A 23,154-nucleotide genomic window follows, 5' to 3' on the forward strand; every position below is an offset into this window, starting at 1 on the left:
CCTCTGCAGGTCTCTGAAATGCTGAAATGTTGATTTTCTGGCTCAGTGATACCCCCCACTGATCAGCCAACTCACTTCAGACCCTTTATCAAATACACACACACACACACACACACACACACACACACACACACACACACACAGAGTGCGTGGTATTGTGTACACACAAGCATAAGCAAGCACACACACACACACACACACACACAGACACACACACATACACACACACACACACACACACACACACACACACACACACACACACACACACACACACACACACACACACACACACACACACACACACAGGGACTCTACACACACACCCCGCCGATTACTTTCATTGAGACTACAATGTTGGCTAAACTCTTCGATACTGTTCGTTAGGCTTGTGATTGTAATGCTCTGTGTGTGTGTGTGTGTGTGTGTGTGTGTGTGTCTGTGTGTGTGTGTGTGTGTGTGTGTGTGTGTGTGTGTGTGTGTGTGTGTGTGTGTGTGTGTGTGTGAACTGAGAGTCAGACCTGTTTCATTTGGTCCCCTACCAAGCATGAAACTGTGGTCACATCTTGTCCCCCCAAAAAAATGTAATGAACTTTGGTGCAGGGACTTCTCCTCCAACAAAAGCCTGTGACACTTGGGATGCATGGATTTGATCCAGAGGTTAAATATTGTCAGCAGAAGAGGTGACAGTTGCAAGGAATCAACAGCCACTACTGAGAAATAGGAGAGCACTATCGCCATCTAGTGGATCTTTAGAGAAAACTGCATGATATTTTCTTAGTGTGGTTACTTTCACATTTAGATTAATACTTTAACATTTAGATTATATGTTTAATACATTAACATTCTTCTCGGACTTCTTTGGTGATTGGCAACTCTGAGTGGTCAACAGAATGCCTTGTTATGTAATATAAAAATCACTAATTCTTCACAAGAAAGCAACTCAATTTGCATCATGATGCTCAGTGCAGCCTGCTCATAAAAGCCTGTTTCTAGCATCCCAACATCCATAGTAACAGCTTGCATGTTCATCATGACATGAACAAAACTGTGTTTAATAAACTCTTTTATTGTCATTATCTAGACAGTTTCTGCACGGTAGCTATCAGGGATAGATTGAAAACACATAGAGAAAATAAAAAAAACAGGGTCAGAAGACATGTGCCGGAAAAAAACATCAATGAGAAAAACAGACACGTACTGTACTAATACAGCAATTAGCTTTCATCAAGTGATTCATTTTGGTGTTGTCTTTAAATACATAATTGTGTGAGGTCATGTGCAGGACAGATACTGTATAATCCAGTGTTCCCACCAGATACTGTATGAACTTGCTTTGTGTTCCGGGCTGGGCTACAATATTGAAAGTAAACCTTTTGGAACCAAAAGACACCAGTTAGCGTGTTGGCAAGCTCCTATAGTAGGGCTAACAAGGTTCTATGAAGTATTTGCAACATTTTGCATGTCTTTACAGTTAGCTTACTGAGGCACTTGCAGTAACCAGTAGACGGCTCAAGAGACCATGTCAGAATTGGAGGCCACAGACATCAGCACTATTAACAGGAAGCTCTGTGTGTGGCTTTTGTGACCCGAGTTTCCTGTGTTCTGATTGGTCCCCATCCCCTCCATGCCGTTACACAGGTTCCCCTCGCAGCAAGCCAGACCATCCGCCACGCTGGATAGGAAGTGATTCGAGCCCCTCGGCCGGCAAATGGATCTCGATGCACATCCTTTCTGAATACCCTCTAAAAAAAGACAGCGGGTTATTTTTATTTTCGAATGTTTGCATTTTCAGATTCTTAAAGTTGACTCCAACAAAGAGGATGCTCTGCGACAAAACATAAACAATCAACTTTTTTTTATTTGACCTCACCTGCAGATGTGGATGTGACACAGAAATCTTCATCGCCCAAACACCGTATAATTGAAGTGCAATCTCCATTTCTGCAGGTGTAACATCTCATCCCATTAGAGATGTCTGTAAGAGATTCTATAAAGACAAGAACACAAGTCTCCTGTCATGTGACGATTACTTTACAAATATGTAAGATACAGAATGATGTGATTTAATGGTAGTTTTGTGTTTCGCAAATTAAATGAAGTACAGTGCACCATTCAGAGCTGAATCAAGTGCTAAAGAACAACAGACAGAAAATATATGCTGAATGGGTAAGTTGAGACAGTAGCCTACAGTTTTAGAAATAATAAAGATGTTCTACGGGGTCATTTTCTTGCAGAAGAGACATGCTCAAAGATGTCGGACCCCCTAAAAGAGCCCCTGAGTTCCTGTGATGGAAACAGCAATGCAGCAGTATGCAGACTGAGCTGTAAGGCATGTTTATAAGGTTACCTGGAGGAGCTTCGTCATTGCAGAGGTCCGTGCCGCAGCAGGTGCTCTCCGCTTTAACCCTTGAGGTGCCAAAATTGAGCGAGCCTGTGACACACATGTCAGAGGGCGTACAGGTCTTCAGAGTCATCACATCTTTCCTCCTGTAATCTGTAGATGAAACATATACAGTATATAAACCTTCAACTGGTTGACCTTTCTGCTTTACTGAAATTAGAATTAGTGGTAAAACTAAACACAAAGTTACTCATTAAGGTCGTCAGTGAAAATCAGCAGACCATTGTGTTTACAATAACCATTTCTTTTGCACATAATACTACAATCAAATTGGTCTCTTGCTGTGCAAAGGTTACTTTTAGCAAACTAACAGCAAATGTCACTAGCATTGTAAGACCCTCAAAGCCTACTCTTATCCTAACACACATGAAAGTCACATGAAATATCACTTTTTCTGATTTCCGGCAAAGGTCATTACTGGAAATGGGAAATAAAATACAAAATAAAAAACGCAAGGAGTTTGCTTCTTAAGAATTTACAGGGAAATGTTTTTTTTGTTTTCAAGATGCATCTGAAATTCCCATACGTACATACAGTACCATTGACAGCATCTGACCTTGGTATGTGGCGATCCTTACACTGGCACACTGATCAGGGCAGGGTCCCTGGACATCGTGGCAGGTTCCAGTGGCGTCAGAGAAGCAATTGTTGCACATCAGGGAATAAACTGAAAACAGCCAGAGGTGATTAGTTGTCGCTGTATTGTACTCAGTGGGCTAAGAATAGTGCCCATATTACTAGTGCAAAGGTTATTTCTGTGACAATAAGTATCTTTGTTGTAAATTTCAATGAATGCAACTGTGATGTCAAATTAATAACTCACTCAGTGACTATAAAGTATTCACTCCCCTTGGATATGTCCACCCTCTATTGCAGTCAAAAGTGCATCTACTAAATAAAGACTTGAAGGGGCTGAATATTTATGCAGCCACTTATTCTACATGTCACATTTCTTATAGTTGCTTAACAGTACTTTGTAGAACTCTGAAATCTCTGTTTTCACTTTGACATTATTGTCATTTTTATTTATTTATTTTTAAAGGGCCAATTAAGTTAATCAAGATTCTGTTAATAAAAGGAAAAAACATCCAAGGGATGCTTTACTTTTTATAGGCACCGTATTACTAATAATTCCTTATCACTATGTATTAATTTAACACACTCAAGGTCGATGTCAATGTACTGTATACTGTAGGGCCATAGCTTATTGTTATCTGACACAGAGTACATGAAAGAATATTACAGTATTACATGCAATATGATCATGGATAAAACAATTGGCGCATGAATGTGGAAGTGAATGGGTCAATTTGATATTACTGATATGTGTAAAGTGCCTTGAGTGCTTAGAGGAGATCTAAGCTTACGGAGTCCTTCTATAGTTTATCATTTTACTGAAACAACCCTCTACTGCATGGTGTTGCCATATGGCAACAGTTAGTCATTCATAGAATTTCTAATGGGTAGTAACAGACAAACCTATATTTTACTATTTAAAACTAAAGAAGGAGACATTAATTTGTGCATGAAAAAAAAAATTACTGGGATATGTTGTTAGTACTTTAATATTTCTACAGAAAGGTACTTTTATTACCACAACCACCTGTCCATTACCTTTGGATATCCAAAATTCAGAATGTAGGCGTTATTTATTTGAAAAGAAAAAAAACCCCACAGGATAACATAGCACTAGGATAATAGGAAAATGTACAATGTTCAACAATATTTTAAAGTAAAAAAAACATTATTTGCACTTTTATTTGTAATTCCAGAGATTTTGGAGCATAGGATTTTGTGAATCTTTACAAATTTGCAAATCATCTGCAGAATAAGGTCCAGATATTATAGTGACTGGAGCAGTAAGATGTGTTTTGTTCACTATACAGTCAACTAGACATGATTTTTCATTTTGTTTCATTATTTCTGGATTTTGGGAAAGATAAAAGCACATTGTTGGCTCTTCCATCAATGAAGTGTCAGGAGAACAACATTGATATAGTCATGGCTGAAATTGTTGGCACCCATGCTAAAGTTGACTAAAACGAGGAATATATAACCATCTTTTGGAAAGTGATTTTAATGGCTTAAGTTATAAAATGAGGAAAATCCAACCTTTAAGGACACCAATTTTCTTTGTGAATGAATAATGTATCATAAATAAATAAATGTTCTTCCCAAAATGCCGGGGGCCGGCTTGCTATAGAGCCATCCAAGGCATGCCCAGTGCCTGTAGTATAAACACACCGGGGACCCCTAGGTTAGGTTGATCCTTGTGTGTGGGACTCCAGATATGGATGAGGCATGACTTTACTGGGCAGGAGAAATGTGTCAGAGGGACATGTGAAGGATACCTATCTCTCTACAGCATATATTTGCATGCTTTCTGAGTGGGAAGGCTCTCTGACTGTGATAGAACCCTATGAATACAGAAAATGAAAGTCATCATAATGAAACATAGTCATCTAAATGATGACTTTATTTAGCATAAACTGGTTTCGATCAAAACAATTACTTTGTGTCCCTGGGTTATTTCTCTTCCAAGGCAGACTACACTATGACAATATGATATCAGTTTATAGTCCAAAATACTGTTGAATTTGTATTACGTTAGGCATTACCAACTAACTTTTTTTTTACGTTCTGTTTTTTTAATTTATTTAAACCATTTGAAAAATACATTAAAACGTTTTTTTTTAAGTATAGGTGATAATTCATGCAGTAGAAGTATTAGCAGATTTGTCACTTAATTTATGTATTTATTTACATCCTCAAATAAGAAGGAACGACCAAAATATCATTCATCGCCGAAAACGTCACAAAGTCCTCGATGGAGAATTTGATAGCCTGATTAAACAACATGTTGTGGTGAGATGACCTGTGCCCTAATGCGCCAAGTTTTCCTGCTCTTTCTGATGGTATCCTGGCGGAGACCTCCGGGCCTTTTGTGTTAGACTGGCCTACACTGCCATTTGACCCTGAGCCAGCCAAGAGATGTGGATCAGAGGTCGGCACACTTCAGCATGCTAACAAAGCAACAGCTTCCTCTTTCTCTGACGCTGTCCTTCAACCCCAACCCCCCCCCCACACACACACACACACACACACACACACACACACACACTCCACCCCGCATCCCCAGCTGTATCAGTTTTAGTCCTGGAGTGAAATAATGAGTGAGGGTTTTTTGTTGTTGTTGGTGTTGTTTATTTCTAAAATAAGTAGCGTCTCCTCAAAGCTGCTGTTTATAGCAAATATTGTTATGCTCATTTTCAGTGGCAAATTGTTTCCTTGAGTTAATGACACACTTGCTCTTGTTAGGTCTTAAGTTTGTTAAGTTTATCTTGATGTTTACTCTAAAAACAATGACAGGAAAGTAGAGTTGTGACAACAATACAGGATTTGTATGTGAACACAGAGATCAAGATGAGACGATACTAAAAACTATTAAACAATCAGTATTTAATTTAAACCAGAAACAGTCGATATAACACTAAGCCATCTTCTTAAATCATTTAGCAAATGCAAAATGCGTATCACTGCTTCAAAAAATATGTGTTTTCATTTTGTTACCTTGAGCGATGAGTGCACTTGTCAAAATGAGCACAATCCTCAGGTCCATCTTGCAGGGGCAGCTTTGGCAGAATGAGAAAGCTAATCACACAACCTAGAGGTCTTGAGGGGAGTGGTTTTATAGAGGGATAGGTCAGGACCTCTGGCATTATTAACACACAATGCCCTATTACTCTATATTACAGTACACTGACTGCTCAAGTGGTGGTCTATTTAGGAGCACTAATCCCAGATCATGTTGAGCGCATGTCTTCAAAAGTATTTTTTTCCCCAAAAAAATAAACAGATAGATAAATAAATAAATCCCATTACATTTTTATTTATTGAACCTTGTGCAACACCTTTGTTGAACCTTATCACAATATGGACATAACTTTGTGTGGTGGCAGATGCAACATCTTATCATAAGGGAGAGGTCAAGTGACAGCATAACGTCATGTTACCGTGAGAGCCGAAAGTTAGATGTCATCATAGCCACATGTCAGCATGACAGTTAAAGCACTCTAAACAGTTCATCATGAGATTAACATCTGATGATATTCGATATACAGATATTTTCAAACTCATTTTGGCTGATTGCCGATACTGATGTATAAACACATCTTTTTTTACATTTTCTTTAAGGGTTTGTTCTGCACTCAAATTAATGTATTGTGATGGTCTAGTTCATGCATATACAGGCATACATCTTCCATTTTCATTCATTTTGCCCACTTATACTTTACATCAACAATAAGGACATCATTGCAACATGGTGTAGATGTAAAGTATTTAATTTTATGTATTATATTTTCAGATAAAAATCAAATTGTAGATCTCATCCTATTTGAACAGTTTTGTGATACTTCCTGTGACACCCAAGAAGGTAATGCCGACTATAGTCTTGGTGATTTATCTGATGGGAATATCTGCAGAAATGTTTAACACATGGCATGATATATTTTTTTTTTCGTATATCACATACTAGTGTTCAGTTACGCCGTGATATGCTATATTGCTCTAGTTAGCTAGCTAGCTATAGTGTATATATGTCATGCAATAGTGTGACCCAAGGTGCATTGTTACCAAAAACTACAAAGCATAACTATGCGCACAACACTTGAGTATAACCATATGAGAGAAGATTCAGGAATGGAAAAGAATGTAGTCCCAAAAAAAAAAAAAAAAAACCATAACAAAAATTGAGAAAATGATGGTCCATGGACATATGGAGAGATCAGAGAAAGACAGGGAAAGAAATAAGGGGGAAAGGAAAAATTAAGAGAGGAGAAGGACGATTGCCAAAGGTGCCAGTAAGGCCTGTACTTTCTGTCCAGTTCCCATGTCTCTGTTTGGCGGGACCGTCTCACCGCAGAACCGATCCATGCAGATGGGACCCAACTCAGGCTTCTGCTTCTATGCACAGATACACCAAGGGAGGCATGCCTTAGCCATCAAACCTTCACCATTTCAATATGCTTCGAAAATTCAAAAATCTGTTCGCAATTCCTCTCGGGCAACCCCTCAAGATCATTTTAATGCTCATATGACATGATTTCGATAAACCATCTAGGAGAAGTGTTTCAAAATACATGATGTGCAAAAATCATAATCATAATCATAATAACTCAAGTTCTTCTAAGATTCACTGTGTAGTTTCAATGTACAAGTTGTTCAGATTGATACAGCACATATGCCCGTCACACTAACCGTCTCACAGCAGAGCCGATCCATGCAGATGGGACCCAACTCAGGCTTCTGCTTCTGTGCACAGATACACCAAGGGAGGCATGCCTTAGTATCAACATGGTCACCAACTGATGGAGAGAAGAATTTAAAAAAGAGAGAGAGAGAGCTAAGAAGGGCACACACAACGGTGATAGGCATGCAACAAAAAATCTCTTGGTTAAACTCACTCTCTGAAGACAGACAATGCTCTTCACTGACAAAAGAGAGAGAGAGAGAGCTAAGAAGGGCACACACAACGGTGATAGAGAGAGAGAGCTAAGAAGGACACACACAACGGTGATAGAGAGAGAGAGAGCTAAGAAGGACACACACAACGGTGATAGAGAGAGAGAGAGCTAAGAAGGACACACACAACGGTGATAGAGAGAGAGAGAGCTAAGAAGGACACACACAACGGTGATAGGCATGCCAAAAACATCTCTTGGTTAAACTCACTTTCTGAAGACAGACAATGCTCTTCCCTGACACATTCCAAGGTGCATGGCTGGACTTTTCCATATCGGCTAAGACATTTCTTCAAGTCCAGAGATATGTTGCAGCGCAGTTCTATGTTCAAAAAGACAAATTGATCAGCAGAAAATAACAATGTTTATTTTTTTTATTATTATTATTTCTGTACATTTCTTCCTTTTCCTTGCAAATGGACTATCTCTCTAGGCTTATGGTTTCTGCTCACAAATACTGATTCTGAGTCATTAACAGTACAAAACAAAGAAGAAAGTCTTTTGAACTTTTTTCGGACGGGTACCTATAATTCTAGAAACGCAGCACAAATGCAGCACACAACACTTGCACTTTTTCGGAGACCTCCCATCGAACCACAACGGACAGTCCGCACACTCTTTACATGGCGTAAGACTCCTCTTGCACAGGTGCACTTCTTCTCCGCAACCTACAGGTGAACAAACAAGGTCAGAGAACGTAAATCTCATTATTAACATAAAGTTGCTATTTTAACACAAAACCTATTTTAATGAGTATGGTGTATAGGCTAATTTTATGTTGAATATGTACATATTGTTATATTGGAATGACAAAACCAGCAAAAGTAGAGTCACAAGATTGTCAACCACTCACATCAACAACAATGATTATCAACCATTCACATCAACAACCTTTAAACTGTTCTTTAAAAGATATATATCGTTTCTTTTTACATGTATTTTTACAATGTACTGTACCACATGCAATTCTTTCCTCTTCCACAGAATGGCAGATGATTTTGGCATAAATGCAAGCAAAACATTCCCTTTCGTCCACATCTCTGGTGGGTCTGCAGTCTGCTGGACAACAACAGCAGGCCAGGGACCACACTGGAAATAAATCAAGTTGTTCAATGTGATAAACACCTCAGTGAAATAAGAACAGAAAACAAAAATCCTGAAATCATGTCCACATTACATTGAAAGCATTTAATGTAGTAGGCATGTTGGCACAGCCTCTAAAAAAGATTTACAAAAGCTAACTCCTAAAAAAACATAATGTGTGTGTTACCTGCAGTTAAAAGTGGTGACATCAGAAAGAACATAAGAGTGAGCTGCAACTCCATAGAGTCTGAGTTCAATCTTCAGCCTGACTGGCAGAAGTCAGATGGGATTCCTCCTAAAGTAATACTTGTAGTGTTCAGTCTGGTGTGAAAAGGCATGTAGAGGCAGAATAGCGGTGGCTGATGTGGTTCAGTTAATTCTATAGAAGGATCATGTTTCACTTGTATCAACATCTGTAAAGTGCTTTCATTTACTACTGATGTCATGGGAGGGTGCAAGGGGCCTGGATCAGAGTTGTTGGCTCGTCAATCTCAGACAAGACAAATGAAACTCTCTCAACTAACTTGTTTTGCTCCACTATGGAGTGGTTATGGACTGGCAGATTAGGGGTGTCAAACTCATATTTGGCACATGGTCACATTTGTTGGAATGAGCCCATCAGTACACTGAACATGAAATCATCAAGCTACCTGAGATTGTGCAATAACTGTGTTTATGTTTACAGCCTGTGTACCTGATGATAGAGTGAGTGTTGGTGTGTGAGGAAAACGTTTTACTGCACACTAGGTGTGCACATTATCTATAGCCGTTTAAACCATTTAAACCATCTGCTACATTTTTAACCATCTCCTATAGAGCATAGGCCTACATTTAGATAGTTAAAATAGGGCCCCAAATGTCACATCAACAAAGACATTCTCACCTTCATGACACTTATCCTGAGACTCAGTGGTATTTCTGTCTGCCAAACCACTAGAGGGAGACAGATAGCAACCTAAACAAATAATATCTGAAGTCACCAATGAAAAATATCTATGGGAATTTGTATTCAAAGACAGACAATACTCTCTTGTGCAACCAAGGGGGCTTTTGGCCACATTAAGGAATAATTGAGTAGACGCTGTTAGAATTGTCTGGGTTACTTACTGGATACAGAACAACACAAGACGCAATAAATGGCAGAAAATGAGAACACATCTAGCTGAGCCTCTAGCTGTCCACTCCTACACTGTAAATGGGAAGCAAACAAAATGGCACATAGAGCCATAAACAACTTCACAAACATGGACAAGAAGGCTGATTGGCTGTTGAGTTCAATTCTGAAAGATTCTCAATTGTAGAATCGTTGTCTGTGACTATAATCTCTATAAGGAAACAATATAAAGTTGTTGGTATAAAAAAATCTATGAGAAATGGACCTGAAATCTCTGAAATCTGAATTGCACAATTTACTCACTCCTGTTATCAACAGGAACTGAGTTTCTGAGCTGTGTTGATGTGGGTCTCTCTCTTCTCACTCCCTGACACCATATGTCCCCTCATCAGAGTCAGTAGCTCTGGTGATGGTGAAGTTGCTCCCCTGAATCACAAGATTGTTTTCCGTATCCCTGTACCACTTATACAGTATGTCCAGTTACTGTGTGACTCACACATCACACATTTCAGAGTGACCAATCCCCCAGTGGACAGTGGACACGGGACTGTGTGGCTCTGCTGTGAGCTTAGCTTTAGGTAAAACTGTGGGAAAACAAAGGAGTTGCATATTTTCAGCTTGTTGGTTACAAACACACGCCCTCTGATATGCAGGCCTCTATGGTTATTTATGGGTGTATCCGTGTTACCGAAGTAAAAGTTTTGACTCAGCTGACTTAACTCACATTTTCCATATTGCCCCATTTTAAAATTATCTTCTGCAACTTAGAAAGGTTGCTAGTTTGTGTCCTAGATTCCCACCTCTACACCAAACATGGTGGTCAATTGGGTTGAAAGGCTCTGTTAAAAAGGATATGACAACAGAGAGGTCTGCTCTAATACAGCTGTGCTGCATGCATAAACTAGGACTCGAGACCACAACTGAAAACAGTGATACATACAGAAAGGCTTCTCTCTCTCTGTCTTACAATTGTATTGGTCACTAAAATATGAAACTTTTTTAACTATATTAAAATGTTTACATGTGTGTTAACACACTGTTGTGTACTATAAAAGTGGACATATAAATAGCCTGAGGAAGCGCAAGGCCTGAGGAGGCACATGGCGAAACGCATTGCTCAGAAATAAAAGCTTAAAAGTGTACTCCAATGGTGTGTGGTGATCCTTTTTTCTTTTTTTATTATATGTATAGATAGATAATGGGCTCTCAACAACAGTTAACTTAAAGCCAGACAAAGATGGCAACTAGCAGTCATTTTTAATTTGGCAAAGTATGTGTATGTCAACAGTGTACAGGTCAAAATGTACACATATGTGAACATTTTTAGAACATTCTGAGAAATCGCGTGTCCGATTCTGCAACACCTCTCCACCCACTGGGCATCAGACAGGAAGAGGAAGGGGCACAGATGTGTGACCTGTGTGACTGATGATATCTTTCTCTACTTGTTCAGTTACAAGGGAAGCGATTTAAAAAGTACACATTCAGGTTTTGTTTACCCTTTCTTAAATTAATCAGTGAAGAAAATAACATTGCAAGACAAATAACACTAAATACTGACATACTTACATTCTACGTGTGATTCACCTCACTGTGTGTTCACTGTGTGCTGTGTTCACTAATTCGGTTAAATTGGGTTAAATGCAGAGAACTGAATTTCCCTCACGGGATCAAAAAAGTATATATTCTATTATATTCTATTCATGCACATACACATCCATCTCCACACCTATTCTTCTCGGCTGCATAGCTCACAAACTCTTCACCCACCCATGACCGTACATAGCAAAACCAGCATTATCTTATAGAAGCTTCTGAAGGCTGATGTATTTGCATAGAAAAGGCATAAAAAAGAATGTGACGTGACGTTCCTTGCTTGAAAGTGAACTCAAACATTCTATTATTAACTTGATGCCTTTAAGCACAACAAACAGAAAGTACTGAAACATTGAACTGTTGGACTTGAGCATTCAAATGTTTAGAGAAGGTCACATTAAGTCCACCTGTAAAGGTGATTTTTGGCTCATCCTGAAATTTCTCCCGAAAACCAAATATCCCTGAGTTTTTGTGAGTAGTGTAAATCATACAATAACATTACACAACATACTGAAAACCAAATATCCCTGAGTTTTTGTGAGTAGTGTAAATCATACAAGAACATGACACAACATACTGCAACATTAGAGTATGTATAGCCTTTAATAACACATACACAATGACATACACAATGTACGATAATACTGTATAATACTGAATTGGGTTGTGATCTCTATAAAATATGAATGTGGTAAAGTGTTCTTTAGCAGTAGGCCTACACTATAGAAAAAGGAAAGGAAAGCTTGTGAGCTTGTGAGCTATTTCAGCATTAAAAATCATACTGTTGCAAAGCCTTCAACAGGGAAAATGAGTAACAATAATAACGACAACAACAACAACAACATCTACAACAACAGCAACAAAGCTCACATGAAAGTTCACGTGCACACAGTGAATACTGTTCACATATCAAGTAGCATACATACTGTATATTATATTGTTTACATATCTACTTTCATCAAAGTGAACAGACCACATGCATTCTGCTCTATTCCATTCCCAGCTTGTTCTCCTCAGAAACACTCAGAAAGTTCTCTCACTCTGCCAATGAATATGGGCTAGACAGTGGCAGTAGCATTTCCTAAACACGGGGAAAGATGCACAGAGGCATGAAAGTATTAAGATGGATATGATGTAGTATTGATAAAGTATATTACTGTTTAACTATGGGCTTTGAATGATTTTTTTTAGCAGTTTAATAGTGAGGAAGAAAACTAGCATTACAGTACTAACTTACTCACTAGACACACACACACACACACACACACACACACACACACACACACACACACACACACACACACACACACACACACACACACACACACACACACACACACACACACACACACTATTGCACTCTAGGACTCATACACTATTCCACTCTAGGACTTTGTTGCTACAGTCCTTACCTCCGAAAGTACATAGACCTGCATCCAATGGATCCTCTAACATTCCTGCTGAGAGGTTTAGGAAATATATTTTAGGGTTTAGAGAGTAATCTTCTCCCACAATAGCATATAAAAACATACAGTAATTATGAATCAGACAAATTTAGCATGGTAAATGTAGCTCCTTGGTGGTGCAGCTTAAGTTTAGTACATATAAAATAATACTGACCACTTGCAAATCTGGAAATGAATTGCAAATACTCTAGTATAGTTCATATACACTGTTTATGTTTAGTTTGCAGACATTTAGAAAATATCTTTGCTTTACAGGCAGGCTACATCAGGCAAGTAATTGAAGCATTCTGTGTAGCATATTACTTGCAGCATACATACATACAGTATATACATACCCATTCTGCTCAAAGACAGTTTGTCATACACGGTATCCAACACTGTAAAAAAATAGATACCAATGAGTACTGATACTGTACAGTAAGTGATAAATAAAGCTTTAGGTTGTCTGTTGAAACTTCACCTGGTCTGGTTGGTTCTGTGAGCTCGATAGTTTCATAGATAGGAAGCCCTTCTAGAAAGAAGAGCATTTCAAGTATTAAATTACAGTGCAAGTCATCATACTACCTTTGAAATAGTTACTTTTGATGTCTTACAACCTGAAATCAAAACCCATTTTTAAAAAAAATGTAATCCAGTTTTATTACCAAATTTAGCTGTACAACATAAAAAAAGAATGAAAAAAAGATAACAGTTCTGAAAAGTAATAATAATAAAAAAAAAAATTACAGGGTTTGGAAAATTCATCATACCCGTGATTTAATACTTTGAAGAAGAGCTTCCTTTTGTTTGCATTACAGCAATCAATCTGTTTGGATATGTCTCTAGCTTTGCACACCTAGATTGGGGAATATTTGCCCAATCTTCCATGCAGAATTGTTAAAATTCAGTCAAATGCGGGGAACGGTGATGAACTACTCTCTTCAAGTCAATCCACAGATTTTCTATACGATTTAAGTCAGGGCTGTGACTTGGCCACTCAAGGAGATTCACTTTCCTATCCTTAAGCCACTGCTTTGTTCTTTTGGCAGTATGTTTAGGGTCATTGTCGTGTTGGAAAGCGAATGACCCACACAACTTTAGCTGCCTAGCAGAGGGACGCAGGTTTTCCTCAAGAATTTGGGTGCACTTGGCAGCATCCATTTTCCCTTCTAGCCTGACCAACTGCCCAGTCCCCGCTGAAGAGAAACATCCCCAAAACATAATGTTGCCCCCACCTTGCTTAATAGTAGGTATGGTGTGTTTTGGGTGGTGTACTGTGTTTGGTTTTCGCCAAACATAGCGCTTGGAGTTCAGTGCAAAAACACATCTGGAATATTCTGCTATCATGTGGAAAAACATTTTATGGTCAGATGAGACTAAGATTGAACCTTTAGGATTGAACTCCAGGCGCTAACCAAACACAGTACACCACCCAAAACACACCATACTTACTGTGAAGCATGGTGGGAGCAACATGCTTCACAGTACACACATGTTGTGGTGATGCTTCTCTTCAGCGGGGACTGGGCAATTTGTCGCATGTTACCTACAGCCGTCTTCAAACCATCTGCTACATCTTTAAACCATGTCCTAGGGGTCAGATTATTGAAAAAAAGGTCACAAATGTCACTGAAACAAAGACATTCTCACCTTCATGAAATTTATCCTGAGACTCAGAGGCATTTCTGTCTGCCAAACCACTAGAGGGAGATAGCAAAATAATATCTGAAACTACCGAATTAGTTCAGATCTAAAGACATTCAGCACAGCATACAAATATCTATGGGAAATTGTATTCAAAGATAGACAGCTATGCAACCAAGGGGGATTTTGGCCACAGCAAGGAATAATTGAGTAGACACCGATATAATTGTCTGACTTACAGTGCTGCACTGGACGTTTTGGACACAGCACCTGCAGTGACGAAGACAACACAAGACACAATCAATTAATGGCAGAAGGAGAAGGAGAGCACATCGGAGTTCTGAAAGGTGTGTTTCAGCTGTTTCAGACAGCCTCTAGCTACACACCTACACTGTGAATGGGAAGCAAACTTAGGGTGCCTCTCATTTGTCCTCCCTCGCTCCTCGGGCCTCGATCCTCACTGATCGACATAAAGAATGATGGGGCTAAAACAATTGGATAGTCTATCCAGTGTTAGTTATAGATCAGTGGGAACGCCCCTCGAGGATCGAGCATCGAGGATCGAGGAGGCATGTTGAGAAGCACCTATAATGGCACATGGAGCCATCAACAACTTCACAAACAATTGAAGAAGGCTGTGATTGGCTGTTGAGTTCAATTCTGGAAGGTTCTCAATCGCAGAATCGTTGTCTGTATAATCTCTATAAGGAAACAATGCAAAGTTGTTGGTAAAGGTAAAGATAACTATGACAAATGGACCTGTTTACCTGTCTGTCTTCGGCAGCAACATGGTACAACTTTTAAAAGGATGATAGTGAGGACCACTCCCCCGGCCACACCCCCAGCCACAGCCACACCCATTATAAATAGACTGGAATCAGAATCTGAAAGACCTTACGTAAGGACAAGTTGCATAATCAGATTTCAGGGATTTCACATCATATATAACAATTAAAAATTACCATGGAATATTGAATCACAGTGAAATGTAGAATATTAATTTAGCTTAGCTTTAGCTTACCCAGCTAATCTTGTCTATATTTTGGAACAACATGAAATGCACAATTTACTCACCCCTCTTGCCAACAAGAACTGAGTTACTGAGCTGTGTTGATGTGGGTCTCTCTCTTCTCACCCCCTGACACCAGTATGTCCCCTCATCAGAGTCAGTAGCTCTGGTGATGGTGAAGTTGCTCTCCTCAATCACAAGATTGTTTTCCGTATCCTTGTACCACTTATATGTCCAGTTACTGTGTGACTCTATCACACACTTCAGAGTGACCGTCCCCCCAGTGGACACAGGACTGTGTGGCTCTGCTGTTAGCTTAGCTTCAGGTAGAGCTGTAGAAACGAAACAAACATTGACACATACTGTAGAAGAATTGACGCTGTTCTTCATTGAGTAACTATAATTCTTCAATATGATTTGAGCCATTTATGAGGTTAAATAAAGTAAAATGGCTCTTCTTTCAGCAAGGGACACCAACTTTAAATATTTTGTACGTAAAAGAAAAAGTGCATTGTTTTAAGACTTGTGGATTGTGAAATCCATGACATGACTTGCAGGGCTCTGGTCAAGTCAGCATGAAATGACCGGGTCTTAATTGACTCACGCATTATATGAAGATGAGCTTCTTTACTGGGTTTTGATGATATGGGTCTGTCTCTCCTCTCTCCCTGACACCAGTAAATACCAGCATCGGTCTCAACAACGCGTATAAAGGTTGTGTTGGTGTCTGATGTAGCGACTGGATCAAGATTGTTTTTTTTAAACCATTTATATTTCCATCCATTTGAGGACTTAACCTCACACTTCAAAGTGACATTTTCTCCAGGAAACACAGGACTTGGGGCATCTATTGTTAGTTTAGGTGTAGGCAGGGCTGTGGGAATAAGCATGTTGGGTATAAATAGAAGCATTTGATGTGCATATCATGGATGTGGAGTTTAAGAGAGTGTAATCAAAAATAATGGATACACTCACCCTTCACACGAATATGAATTTCATCACTCAGTTGTGATAATGTGTCTCTGTCTGTCCTCTGTCCCTGGCACCAGTAAGGACCCTCATCAGATTTAGCCACCACTTTGATGGTGGTTGTGTTGCTTGTCAATGTAGGGATTAGGTGAGAACGGTTGCCTTTATACCATCTGTAATTCCATCCAGGTTGGTTCTTAATCTCACACTTCAGAGTGACGTTCTCTCCAGTGAACACAGGACTCTGGGGCTCAATGGCCAGTTTAGGTTTTGGGAGAGCTGTGGGAATAAGCATGACATTAGAGCAGAGCTTAATCTACAGTACATGTCACATATATGAAACTAAAGACACACACACACACACACACACACACACACACACACACACACACACACACACACACACACACACACACACACACACACACACACACACACACACACACACACACACACACACACACACACACACACACACACACACACACACCCTTCGCGTGAATAGTGACTGTATTACTCCCTTGTGAGGCTGTGGGTCTGTCTTTCCTCTCCCCCTGACACCAGTACTGGCCTTCAACAGATTTGGCATCATTGACAGTGATGGTGATGTTTCTTTCGACAGTTTTATTCACTAGTTCAGATATATCTCTATGCCACGTATACATCCAGCCCTCAGGTGAATCTATCTCACACTTCAGAGTGACATTCTCCCCAGGGAACACAGGACTCTGGGGGTCTACTGTTAGGGTAGCTGTAGGAATGGCTGTGGAAAGAAGAAGGACATGTTTTAAGGTTTGTGCATCTCAATAAAATGACTGCAGCACATACACAAGAGAAAGACTTGAAGTAGCTATGTGTAATCAGGTAGAATTGAAAACAGCTACACAGCAGTCTAGTGCTTGCATTGCATTTACTACAACAGCCATGTGTTATAACATGGTCTTACAAAAGAGCCAGGCCATCGCCATCTACAGTGATTTGCTAACTTCAGTAGACATCACATCACCAACACAGAGAACATGCATCACATGCTTTTGCTTTTCTAGGTAATTTGTGGATGTTCTAACTTCGTAAGGGATATGCCATTTCATCAAATCAAATACATTTTTATCAAATGCTTGACCCCTGTAGAATATAATTGTTTGTTATGAAACTACAGAAATAGCTGTGTGAAGTACTGGAACAGAGCGGGTATAAGCTCTGGAACAGAGTTATAGAGGCTAGAATATGGTTTTTAATTTCTACCGGGTTACACATATCTACTGTATGTACTGACCACATTTCAGCCCTCTAAGTCACTTGAGTCACACCAATGTCACTGAGAAACACAAATAAGCCCTAGCACCAGGTCTTGAGCTGGGTGTAAAAGTAGATCAATATAAAGTAATAAAAGATGAGTAGTTTACAAAATTATTCTTAAAGGTATGTCCATGTGTTTTGCTCAATGCCCTGTAGAAACTATCAATAGAAACCTTTGTTATACCAAAATGCAATCGTGCCATTGGAGGCACATTGCACGCCAAGAAAACTCCAAATAGAAGCTTTTAAAACATCTTTTGAGCAACAAATGGATCTTTAATGGAAAACATACCTCGGAAAAAGATAGGAACACCAGGACTGTCATAGATTCGGAAATGTCTCCTTATTCCAAAGCAACAGTAGAGACCACTTTCATTAGAAAGTGAAACGGTAATGGTTCTGTTAATCAAATCCAGTAATCTACTACCATTCCTCTTCCAGTGATACTCCCAGCCTTCACCCTGTGTGAGGTCACACCTCAGAGTGATGCTGTCTCCACGGTAGAAGGGCTGTTGAGGACTCTGTATGATGATTGTAGGTTTAGGTATTCCTGTGAAACATTTCAGACAACAAATGTGCTCATCTCTTTTTTGAAAATACAGACTGTCAAAAGTAGTTTGAAGAACTCTTAATAACCATGTGTTTCATGGCTAACAAATAAATGTACTGCACACTGGACAAGCGACTCACCCATTACAGGAATTTTCATAGGTTCACTTTCGAGCTCATTCCCAGGACGCTGTGATGCTGTACATTTATAACGACTGTGGTAATCCCTCTGAATTAAAATTACTTCCTTCCCTGTGTCTTGCAGTAGAGAACCATCTCTGTACCAGCGGTACCACCACGGACCATTGGTTGGTTCTCCCTGTATGACACATTGAAGGCTGACTTTCTCTCCATAGAAAACTGGCAACAAGTTTGGCTCCATAACGACTACTGCCTTGAGACTCTCTGGAAAAGAGATGCATTTATAAGCGAAACTTTTCTATGCAAACAGTCTGTGATGTGAGATTAACAAGATGTTCTTTTACCTGCTTTGTAACAATAACATTGGAATCCCAAAACTGAAACAAAGATAGAATCAGTGAATAATTTTAGCATCATAAATGATGTGTCTGTTGATTAATTTTGATCTAATGCATCAAACCATCAGATCCTCTCTAAAATTGTCAGTAATGTTAGCCACTGTAGTTTGTTATGTGTTTCTTATAAGTTTCGGTTTGTATGTCATAGTATTTATTTATTATGACCGTCGCGCAGCGAAGCGCAGCAAAGTCGCTTTTTTTTTTCTTTTTTTCAAAAAAAGGTGGAGGTATGCTCACCCTGAGCCAGCAAAAAAATCTAAAATCCTGTCTGGTGAGAGCAGTGAGGGAAAAGGAAGTTGAGGAGCAGTTTCTCCTGGTGCAGCTGAGGGGAGTGGCCTGATCCTGGACCACCCGGCAGGGAAGAAGATAGAGCAGCTTCTGGAGGTTTTACTAGAGCTACTCTTCATGGACAGAGCTGGGCAGATTTATATTGTCTAGCATCATATTGTGCTAAATTATAGGCCCATTCAAAAGGCACTATACTGGGTTCCTGAATGTCTGCTGCCAGTTCTGAAGGAGGAGCTGGAGGCCAAGCAGGACCTTGGGGCGATCGAGCTGTCTACTAGGGAATGGAGCAGTCTGGTGATTCTGGTGCCCAAGAGGAGTTAAAAAACTCAACAACATGATCAATTTGGCCCAAACCTATGCCATGGGTAGGTGACCTCATTGAGAAGTTAGGGAAGGCAAAGTTTCACAGTTCCCTTAACTTGTGTAAAGAGCAAAGAGCGGACGGCCTTCAAAACACCATTTGGCCACTACCATTTCAAGCTGCTCCCTTTGGACTCCATTGGGCTCCAACAACCTTCCAAAGGAAGGATGGATGGTATCCTACGGAGAAAGCTTTGCTGTTGCATATTTGGACGATACAATTATCTTCAGTCATTCCTGGGATGATCACTCAGAACATCTACATGAGATGCTGACCAGGATAATAGCCGCCGGTTTGACCATCCGACCAGACAAATGCACTCTGGCTAACTCTGAGATGCAGTATCTGGGGTTTGTCCTGGGTCATGGTGTGATCTAGCCTCAGGGGGGAAAAGTTGAGGCCATTGAAGGCAGCAGAGAGGCCAATAACCGAAAAAGAGATGAGGTTTTTTTTTAGGACTAGTGAGCTGATACCGCCAGTTCGTTCTTAACTTTTCTGATAGAGCAGTGGTGCCAACAGCCCACACAAAAAAAGGACCAGCCTACCAAGATTAACTGGACTGTTGAATGCCTCGCTTTTCAAGATTTTAAAGACTTTCTTTGTAGGGAACCTGTGCTACAGAGCCCTGCCTTTTCTGATCTTTTCACAGCACAGACAGATGCTTCAGAGAATAGCTTGGGTGATGTGACTTTGCAGGGGGAGGAAGTCTGAAGCCGGTTGACTACATCAGCCAGCTTCTGTGAGGAGAGGTCAGGTACTCCACAAAGAGTGCCTGGTCATTCTGCTATTATCTGCTGCTATACATTTCCTTCTCGCTGTGCTTCTTTTCTCTGTTCACTTTTAGCTAGCTAGGCTAACTGTTCTAACCCAGTCCAATGAATAATACCAAGCTAGGCTAACAGTTTCAGATTTGGTTACTGCACACACACAGAAGACAAGAATCCTGTTATCCAACCGTGGGGTAGACAACAATTAAGCTATCAGTAATAACAAATAAGTATCAACTTCATGATGTAATGTCCTTAATCTGTTATTTTTAATGTCCTGTTTTCTAGTAAAGATATTAAGAGTAACTAACCCTATGTCAGCATCTGAGGCGTTTCTCTAAGGGGACAACAAAACGAATTGTCGTTCAACAAATAAACAAACAAATAGATTAAATAACTGTGACTTTTTAGTGATGTGTCTGTATGTCCCAATATCATCTCTGTTGTCAACAAATGTGTGTGCTGTGTACAACCTCATAAAGGGTTGTTTGTGTGATAACTTCCCTTTTGTGTTTCTCAAATGTTTGCTTGTCAATGCTTGTCAAACACCACAGAGAAACTCAACCAAAAGCCATTCATTTTTGAGAGCTTTGCGTAGTCAAGTTGCATGTACAGTAGGCTACATTGTCACATCCTCTATTTTCAGCTTGTTGGTTACAAATATGCTCACATCCTCTGATATTCAGACCTCTGTATGGGTGTATCCATGGGAGTTGACCACTGACCTACAAGTTCTGACTCCGCTAACCTAATTGGCATTTTCCATTTTTATTTATTTATTATTTGTTTGTTTTGTCTGTTTAGAACGGTTGCTGTTTTGTGTACTAGATTCCTAAGCTTTTGGGAAATAGCCTTATTATTATATTGCTGGGTACCGTAGAGTTAGCTAAGAAGATAGATGCCCTTAGCTTCTCTATACTCCTCTAGTGCTTCTTTTCTCTGTGCTCACCTTTAGCTAGCTATAGGCTAACAGTTCTAACCCACTTTAATGAATAATGCTAAGCTAGGCTAACAGTGTCAGGTTTGGGTTATTGCACACATGCAGAAGACAAGAATCCTGTTATCTAACTGTGGGGCTGACGTCAAATAAGCTAATTTCCCAGAAGGTTGGTTTGTTGTTTGTTCCTTTAATATTGGCGACAAAAATATGGCACTAATATAGCATGTTATCAGTTGTGTGCAGTAAATTAACTGAACCCACTACGCAAAGACATATCTTTTGGTGCAAAAATAGTAATTGCAGGTGAAGACTGTAATGGCAAACAACATTTTTTTCTGACATTCTGTATTGAAATCCAAAGGACCTCTGTAAAAAGTCCAAAAAAAGGTTACACTGTAAAAGGGCAAGACTGTCCAATTTATAAAACCATATTATGGTACAACTGCATGAAACAGGTCAATGTGAAGCACCCAAATACTGAACCAAGGCAAATGAATACATTGGTTGCAGTGATGCGCTGGTACGTGTCTGAACGACCCGCCCCGCCCCGCCGTTTACAACTAACCCGACCGCAACTCGGACCGCAAAAAATAATTATTGAAATACAGGACCCGACCCGCTTCCCGACCCGCTTCCCGACCCGCTTATTGTAAAAAGTAGTCTAACTTCGTCGTAGCGTCATTGAGCTACGCAAAATTGGTATCTCATACTGTATGCATGTAAAACAATAATATATTGCCTAATTATATATAGCCTATAATTGCTCAGAATTTGGGAAACATGCATTTAGTCTACCTTTTTTTTTGTTCCGTGTCAGCATTCATCCAAAAATGTGGCTATTTGACTCAACATTGAACATAATTAGCCTAAGGATTTTCCTATACAAATTCTGTTTCAGCCGTTCCTCACATGAATGCCTTGAAGCTCTCCCAAGCATTAAATGCAGGCATAGAATATTATTAAGAAACTCTTTATTAACGTATTCATCAATGGACCAAAACAAAAACCAAAACCCATAGAGCCCGATTGAGTGCGTCATTTCTCTGCGATTATAAATTGCAGCGAGATGAAACCTTTATTGCACGAAAGAGCAGACGTGGGACTTTCCAACGAGCCACTAGGCCTATAGCCTATAAGTTGCGCAAGGACGCACATTGCATGCTCATACCAATTGTAGGCTATATGCCTTGATGACATTAAATTAAGAAGTATTTCCTGATTTGGGAAACTTTTAGTTTATTTTTCTTTCCATAATACCATTCGATCTTGCTGCAAATTATCAGACTTGAGAAGCACGCATTGCATCGGCAACTCCGCTGCTTAGTAGCCGATTCTGCCATTTTCTGTCGAGGCTAGCAGTTCGAGAAAAAAGCTGCAGATCATAGACAGAGAAAGCATATGCTCTGAGAACCTAACACAACTGCATGTCAAGTGTAGCCGAGGGTCTGTCTACGCAGAAACAACAAGTGCATTTCTACATGTTCGTGACAAAATGTGGGGGATAGAATCGCGTTTCAGTGGGAATGCTGCAACTTATGTCTTTCTCTTCTAAAGACAATTACGTACGATATAAATGACAAAAAAATAACGGCATATTTTTTTTACCGACCCGACCAAACATGACC

At 39.7% G+C, this 23,154-nt stretch overlaps 3 protein-coding genes and 2 long non-coding RNA genes across 5 annotated transcripts; all 5 read right to left on the reverse strand.

Moving 5' to 3' along the window:
* Positions 1-1,049: 1,049 nt before the first annotated feature.
* On the reverse strand, positions 1,050-6,055 carry LOC134060175 (urokinase plasminogen activator surface receptor-like). Its single transcript, XM_062516798.1, has 5 exons — positions 5,975-6,055; positions 2,961-3,071; positions 2,351-2,497; positions 1,874-1,990; positions 1,050-1,745 (listed from the first exon to the last, which is right to left on the reverse strand). The coding sequence occupies exons 1-5, from the start codon at positions 6,021-6,023 to the stop codon at positions 1,513-1,515; spliced, it is 657 nt and encodes a 218-aa protein (XP_062372782.1). The 5' UTR covers positions 6,024-6,055; the 3' UTR covers positions 1,050-1,512.
* Positions 6,056-6,729: 674 nt separating this feature from the next.
* On the reverse strand, positions 6,730-9,266 carry LOC134060176 (uncharacterized). Its single transcript, XM_062516799.1, has 6 exons — positions 9,197-9,266; positions 8,884-9,015; positions 8,451-8,594; positions 8,138-8,248; positions 7,664-7,770; positions 6,730-7,369 (listed from the first exon to the last, which is right to left on the reverse strand). Exons 1-6 carry the CDS (start codon positions 9,249-9,251, stop codon positions 7,232-7,234), a joined length of 687 nt encoding a protein of 228 aa, XP_062372783.1. The 5' UTR covers positions 9,252-9,266; the 3' UTR covers positions 6,730-7,231.
* Positions 9,267-9,892: 626 nt separating this feature from the next.
* On the reverse strand, positions 9,893-15,698 carry LOC134060335 (uncharacterized). Its single transcript, XR_009935167.1, has 3 exons — positions 15,576-15,698; positions 15,048-15,078; positions 9,893-9,942 (listed from the first exon to the last, which is right to left on the reverse strand). It is a non-coding gene; the product is annotated as an uncharacterized LOC134060335 (long non-coding RNA).
* Positions 12,337-13,565, reverse strand: LOC134060334 (uncharacterized). Its single transcript, XR_009935166.1, has 3 exons — positions 13,521-13,565; positions 13,132-13,179; positions 12,337-12,800 (listed from the first exon to the last, which is right to left on the reverse strand). It is a non-coding gene; the product is annotated as an uncharacterized LOC134060334 (long non-coding RNA).
* Positions 15,699-15,874: 176 nt separating the features above from the next.
* si:cabz01036022.1 (immunoglobulin superfamily member 1) lies at positions 15,875-19,016 on the reverse strand. Its single transcript, XM_062515978.1, has 6 exons — positions 18,776-19,016; positions 18,513-18,635; positions 17,277-17,549; positions 16,793-17,065; positions 16,422-16,691; positions 15,875-16,149 (listed from the first exon to the last, which is right to left on the reverse strand). The coding sequence occupies exons 1-6, from the start codon at positions 19,014-19,016 to the stop codon at positions 15,875-15,877; spliced, it is 1,455 nt and encodes a 484-aa protein (XP_062371962.1).
* Between the last annotated feature and the right edge of the window lie 4,138 nt (positions 19,017-23,154).

The sequence above is a fragment of the Sardina pilchardus genome, chromosome 16 (assembly GCF_963854185.1).
Source record: "Sardina pilchardus chromosome 16, fSarPil1.1, whole genome shotgun sequence".
NCBI classification, from domain to species: domain Eukaryota; kingdom Metazoa; phylum Chordata; class Actinopteri; order Clupeiformes; family Clupeidae; genus Sardina; species Sardina pilchardus.